Below are 7838 nucleotides of genomic sequence, written 5' to 3'. Positions count from 1 at the left end.
GGGGGAGAGAAGGAGAGCGAGGAGAAAGATGGGGAGAGAAGGAAAGAGGGGGGAGAAGGAGAGATAGGGGGAGAGAAGGAGAGAGAGAGAGGGGGAAAGAGAGTCTTGGGAGAGAAGGAGAGAGGGGGAGAGAAGGAGAGATAAGGGGAGAGAAGGAGAGAGAGAGGGGGAAAGAGAGTCTTGGGAGAGAAGGAGAGGATACTCAAATGTAGGAGATTGGGGGATGCAGGCAAGTCTCTTACAAGCAACATTTAGTTGATCCCATTCGATAGACACAGCAGGCAGGTTGGATAAGAGGTCAATAAACTTCCATTCAACACAGGCTTCTACTATTAGAAGAAGTTTATTCATGGTCGTACAGTATATACACAATACAGTATATTTACACTGAAGAGGATTTGAACATATTACACCATAAATGAACACCATCTCACTGACACAGCAGTGAAGTTAGCAAATGTCCCAAATGGAACCCTAGTCAGTGCACTACTTTTGACCAGGGCCCATAGTGCACTATGTAGGGAATAGGGTGCCATTTGGGATTCAGCCTCAATACACAATATAGTACTGGCAACTTCAAGCGCCAACACTTGAAGTAAAACTGATGGCATCAAACCGAAGGGCAAACTCCTACACATAGTTAACCCTGACTTCTGTCTATAGTTTTGTTACTTGTTAAATGCACAAGTCAGAGTTTAGCCCAGCAGCAGAAACCCTTCATCTAATGTCTATCTGAGCTAGTATGAGAGATTGGTATAGGAGAGTGTCATTGGTTTAGAGACAGTCCCAGTCTCTATACTGCAGGGCAGGGGTGAGTCCTTTCTGCTGTGTCCTTGGTCTGTTGGGAGATGGCTTATGAGGAAACAGAACTGCTTACAGTGTTGTTTACTCATATATCTCACACACACACAACCCAGTTGAGTGTTACGTTCCACTGTCCTGTGAAGTGAGTACACTCTGTGTTCAGTAGATCTGGGACACGTGTCTTTACGGCCCGTTTTGTCCTACCATCTGTTTTATGCTTTCAGAACTCCAGTAACTTTCCCCAAATCCTGGTTGGTAGATTCTGGATTTCCTGCTTAATCCTGATTTCAGGAGTCTTCCAACTGGATTTCTGGAAAACCTGGCATATTTTGGTAGTTACCGGAAAATTACAACCCTAGTCCCTTCTATCTTCAGACTCAGGTTTAACTGGTAGTCAATCCATCTTAGTGATGCTCCAGAGGGGGAAGTGTGGGGTGTGTTGGGGGCACACAGGGGGTTTTGACCTGGTCCCTGGGGGTTTGGGCCCAAGCTATGACAGGATGAGGCACCCCCCTCCATCCCTGAGTCTCCTCTCAACATATCCCAATCTCTCCTGTCCTCTCTTTTGTATCAACATCTCCCTCACCCCTCCTTGTCACTCTGATGTCAGAGCTCCGTGGCCCCCTGCTCTGAACACTGGGGGCCTGTGAATGTGTTTTCTCTCTCTCTCTCTCTCTCTCTATGATTCTGTGACTGCTAGCCTCTGCCTGGGACACCGTACAACGGCTACCTTCTTTTCCTCATGCTGGTCTCCAGCCTCCCCAGCTCCTCGTAGGACTGGTAGAAGACCTCTAGCTCACGGGGGCCCCAGCCCCGCCAGACACACAGGCACCAGGCCCTATTTTCGTTGCGAAAGCCACACACAACCGTGTCCTTTGCCACCAGTGCAGCCTCCTCCAGGGTCCTGAGAGAGAGAGAGGGGGTAAAGAGAGAGAGAGAGGGGGTAAAGAGAGAGAGAGAGGGGGTAAAGAGCGAGGGAGAGGGAGGGAAGAGTAATAGAAAGAGAAGTGTGAAATAGGGAGGAGGGAAAGAGAGAGTTAAACGTTGAAATGAGTATGTGTGGATTCTTCCTAGAAGTAGCCAGGCTTTACTGAGAAGAGGTTCCCTGGAAGGCTACTGAGGAGTACACTGAGGAGGACACTGAGGAGTACACTGAGGAGTACACACAACACCCTGTTTACATAGGGCACCTCCTACCTGGAGGTAGAAATCCTAAGGCACACATCTAGAATGAACTTACCTTCCCTAAAACCTGACTTTAACTCAGAATCTTAGATCAGTGTTTAAAGTGACAGGTTAATACATACTTTCCAGAAATGACACAAACAGGTAAATCATCCCACTCCTGATTTATGTAGGACATGACACAAACACTCTGGGAAGAGGGAAGGCTTGAACATAGCTTGTTGCCGTGTTGCGTGCTTAACCATGCATCATATACACACCCCCATATTATCTTCCTCCCACTGTTGTTTCATGTGCTGTAGCTTACCAAGACTACCATCATCCTCTCTGGTACGCACTGCAATCTACAACACTGATGGTTACACAACACTGTTGTTTCATGTGTTGTAGCTTACCAAGACTACCATCATCCTCTCTGGTACGCACTGCAATCTACAACACTGATGGTTACACAACACTGTTGTTTCATGTGTTGTAGCTTACCAAGACTCCCATCATCCTCTCTGGTACGCACTGCAATCTACAACACTGATGGTTACATGCCATCTACAACACTGATGGTTACATGCCATCTACAACACTGATGGTTACATGTCATCTACAACACTGATGGTTACATGTCATCTACAACACTGATGGTTACATGTCATCTACAACACTGATGGTTACATGTCATCTACAACACTGATGGTTACATGTCATCTACAACACTGATGGTTACATGTCATCTACAACACTGATGGTTACATGTCATCTACAACACTGATGGTTACATGTCATCTACAACACTGATGGTTACATGTCATCTACAACACTGATGGTTACATGTCATCTACAACACTGATGGTTACATGTCATCTACAACACTGATGGTTACATGTCATCTACAACACTGATGGTTACATGTCATCTACAACACTGATGGTTACATGTCATCTACAACACTGATGGTTACATGTCATCTACAACACTGATGGTTACATGTCATCTACAACACTGATGGTTACATGTCATCTACAACACTGATGGTTACATGCCATCTACAACACTGATGGTTACATGCCATCTACAACACTGATGGTTACATGTCATCTACAACACTGATGGTTACATGCCATCTACAACACTGATGGTTACATGTCATCTACAACACTGATGGTTACATGTCATCTACAACACTGATGGTTACATGTCATCTACAACACTGATGGTTACATGCCATCTACAACACTGATGGTTACATGCCATCTACAACACTGATGGTTACATGTCATCTACAACACTGATGGTTACATGTCATCTACAACACTGATGGTTACATGTCATCTACAACACTGATGGTTACATGCCATCTACAACACTGATGGTTACATGTCATCTACAACACTGATGGTTACATGTCATCTACAACACTGATGGTTACATGCCATCTACAACACTGATGGTTACATGCCATCTACAACACTGATGGTTACATGCCATCTACAACACTGATGGTTACATGTCATCTACAACACTGATGGTTACTGTCACAACACTGATGGTTACATGTCATCTACAACACTGATGGTTACATGTCATCTACAACACTGATGGTTACATGTCATCTACAACACTGATGGTTACATGTCCATCTACAACACTGATGGTTACATGTCATCTACAACACTGATGGTTACATGTCATCTACAACACTGATGGTTACATGTCATCTACAACACTGATGGTTACATGTCATCTACAACACTGATGGTTACATGCCATCTACAACACTGATGGTTACATGCCATCTACAACACTGATGGTTACATGTCATCTACAACACTGATGGTTACATGTCATCTACAACACTGATGGTTACATGCCATCTACAACACTGATGGTTACATGTCATCTACAACACTGATGGTTACATGTCATCTACAACACTGACGGTTACATGCCATCTACAACACTGACGGTTACATGCCATCTACAACACTGACGGTTACATGCCATCTACAACACTGACGGTTACATGTCATCTACAACACTGACGGTTACATGTCATCTACAACACTGATGGTTACATGTCATCTACAACACTGATGGTTACATGCCATCTACAACACTGATGGTTACATGCCATCTACAACACTGATGGTTACATGCCATCTACAACACTGATGGTTACATGCCATCTACAACACTGATGGTTACATGCCATCTACAACACTGATGGTTACATGCCATCTACAACACTGATGGTTACATGCCATCTACAACACTGATGGTTACATGCCATCTACAACACTGATGGTTACATGCCATCTACAACACTGATGGTTACATGCCATCTACAACACTGATGGTTACATGCCATCTACAACACTGATGGTTACATGCCATCTACAACACTGATGGTTACATGCCATCTACAACACTGATGGTTACATGCCATCTACAACACTGATGGTTACATGCCATCTACAACACTGATGGTTACATGCCATCTACAACACTGATGGTTACATGTCATCTACAACACTGATGGTTACATGCCATCTACAACACTGATGGTTACATGTCATCTACAACACTGATGGTTACATGTCATCTACAACACTGATGGTTACATGCCATCTACAACACTGATGGTTACATGTCATCTACAACACTGATGGCTACATGCCATCTACAACACTGATGGTTAAATGCCATATACAACACTGATGGTTACATGCCATCTACAACACTGATGGTTACATGTCATCTACAACACTGATGGTTACATGTCATCTACAACACTGATGGTTACATGTCATCTACAACACTGATGGTTACATGCCATCTACAACACTGATGGTTACATGCCACACAACACTGATGGTTACATGCCATCATCTACAACACTGATGGTTACATGTCATCTACAACACTGATGGTTACATGTCATCTACAACACTGATGGTTACATGCCATCTACAACACTGATGGTTACATGTCATCTACAACACTGATGGTTACATGCCATCTACAACACTGATGGTTACATGCCATCTACAACACTGATGGTTACTACAACACTGATGGTTACATGCCATCTACAACACTGATGGTTACATGCCATCTACAACACTGATGGTTACATGCCATCACAACACTGATGGTTACATGCCATCTACAACACTGATGGTTACATGTCATCTACAACACTGATGGTTACATGTCTACAACACTGATGGTTACATGCCATCATCTACAACACTGATGGTTACATGTCATCTACAACACTGATGGTTACATGTCATCTACAACACTGATGGTTACATGCCATCTACAACACTGATGGTTACATGTCATCTACAACACTGATGGTTACATGCCATCTACAACACTGATGGTTACATGCCATCTACAACACTGATGGTTACATGTCATCTACAACACTGATGGTTACATGTCATCTACAACACTGATGGTTACATGTCATCTACAACACTGATGGTTACATGCCATCTACAACACTGATGGTTACATGTCATCTACAACACTGATGGTTACATGTCCATCTACAACACTGATGGTTACATGTCATCTACAACACTGATGGTTACATGTCATCTACAACACTGATGGTTACATGCCATCTACAACACTGATGGTTACATGTCATCTACAACACTGATGGTTACATGCCATCTACAACACTGATGGTTACATGTCCATCTACAACACTGATGGTTACATGCCATCTACAACACTGATGGTTACATGTCATCTACAACACTGATGGTTACATGTCCATCTACAACACTGATGGTTACATGTCATCTACAACACTGATGGTTACATGTCATCTACAACACTGATGGTTACATGTCATCTACAACACTGATGGTTACATGTCATCTACAACACTGATGGTTACATGTCATCTACAACACTGATGGTTACATGTCATCTACAACACTGATGGTTACATGTCATCTACAACACTGATGGTTACATGTCATCTACAACACTGATGGTTACATGTCATCTACAACACTGATGGTTACATGCCACCTACAACACTGATGGTTACATGTCACAATGTCACAATACTGATGGTTACATGTCATCTACAACACTCACTGATGGTTACATGTCATCTACAACACTGATGGTTACATGTCATCTACAACACTGATGGTTACATGTCATCTACAACACTGATGGTTACATGTCATCTACAACACTGATGGTTACATGTCATCTACAACACTGATGGTTACATGTCATCTACAACACTGATGGTTACATGTCATCTACAACACTGATGGTTACATGTCATCTACAACACTGATGGTTACATGTCATCTACAACACTGATGGTTACATGTCATCTACAACACTGATGGTTACATGTCATCTACAATACTGATGGTTACATGTCATCTACAACACTGATGGTTACATGTCATCTACAACACTGATGGTTACATGTCATCTACAACACTGATGGTTACATGCCATCTACAATACTGATGGTTACATGTCATCTACAACACTGATGGTTACATGTCATCTACAACACTGATGGTTACATGTCATCTACAACACTGATGGTTACATGTCATCTACAACACTGATGGTTACATGTCATCTACAACACTGATGGTTACATGTCATCTACAACACTGATGGTTACATGTCATCTACAACACTGATGGTTACATGTCATCTACAACACTGATGGTTACATGTCATCTACAACACTGATGGTTACATGTCATCTACAACACTGATGGTTACATGTCATCTACAACACTGATGGTTACAAACATAGGTGAGCATAAGACCACTACGGGGTAAAGGTATTTAAAAATATATATTTCCCCCCTGCCACACCACACACACACACACACACACACACACACACACACACAGAACCGTCATGTGTTAGCGGTATCGCCATAGAGAATGATGAAGACTTTCGTAATACCCTAAAAAGCCTTTATAAGTTGTAGTTTGTTTCAAATGGGATGAAATTGATACAGAGACCGTGTTCGATAGCATTACATATGTGATGCATTGAGGGTAATTGTGACTGATTGATCTACAAATCACCTTGCATCCTAAATAACGAGTCATTATGATTTGTAGATCAGTCAGTCAGTCTACAGTGGATGTGAAACAAGCCCTGAATCACCAGCGTGTTTCTCACAGCCTTTCCTGTCTTCCTGCGACCCTATGGCCAGACCTCAACCTGTCCCTGGTGCTACTAGTCTAAATGGGATCTAACGTCACCCTATTGAAGTTGAAATGGCTAAGGTAAGGGTTAATGTTAAAGTTAGGGTATGGGTTAAGGTTAGGGATGTCCTAAGGATCCCAGATAGCACGAACCCCCTGACAACCACTGCTTATTAAGGACCTCAGCTTTGGGTGGCCCTTTCATTGCCTGCTGCTAAAACCTCACGCACACACACTGACACACGTACACGCATGCACTTCAGACAGAAGTCCTCTTCTGCTGTAGCTAAAACAGCTGCTGGGACGTTTATAGGAATAATTACAGAGTGGAGAAAAACCCTGTTAAGCACATGATGAGGGATCTCTGCTGGGTCTTTATTGAAGCTGAATCAGCAAATTAATCTCCAGCTCCTTTTCTTGCTGTGCCAGAAAGTGTGTATGTCCCAAATTGCACCTTATTCCCTATGTAGTGCAATACTTTTGACCAGGGCACACAATAGGGAACAGGGTGCTTGCTACTACATATGGACTAGGGGTCCATTTGGGATATAACCAGACAGTTCTGCTGGCCTACTTTGCTACAGCAGATAAAGAGGTCCAACACTCCACAGGTCTGGAATGAGGCCTGTTTTTCA

General features: G+C 43.0%; 1 protein-coding gene across 1 annotated transcript in view; it reads right to left on the bottom strand.

The window, feature by feature from the left end:
* Positions 1-353: 353 nt before the first annotated feature.
* The window catches only part of LOC139384611 (leucine-rich repeat serine/threonine-protein kinase 1-like), a 90923-nt gene continuing 83438 nt past the window's right edge, over positions 354-7838 (bottom strand). Inside the window, exon 32 of the mRNA XM_071129431.1 lies at positions 354-1708. Coding sequence (XP_070985532.1) covers positions 1531-1708 — 178 coding nt within the window. The 3' untranslated portion in view covers positions 354-1530. The remainder of the gene's footprint in view (positions 1709-7838) is intronic.

This window comes from Oncorhynchus clarkii, chromosome 26 (genome assembly GCF_045791955.1).
Source record: "Oncorhynchus clarkii lewisi isolate Uvic-CL-2024 chromosome 26, UVic_Ocla_1.0, whole genome shotgun sequence".
In the NCBI taxonomy this organism is placed as follows: Eukaryota; Metazoa; Chordata; class Actinopteri; order Salmoniformes; family Salmonidae; genus Oncorhynchus; species Oncorhynchus clarkii.
Note: the sequence above shows the minus strand (reverse complement) of the source record. Positions and strands in the feature narration are given on the sequence as shown.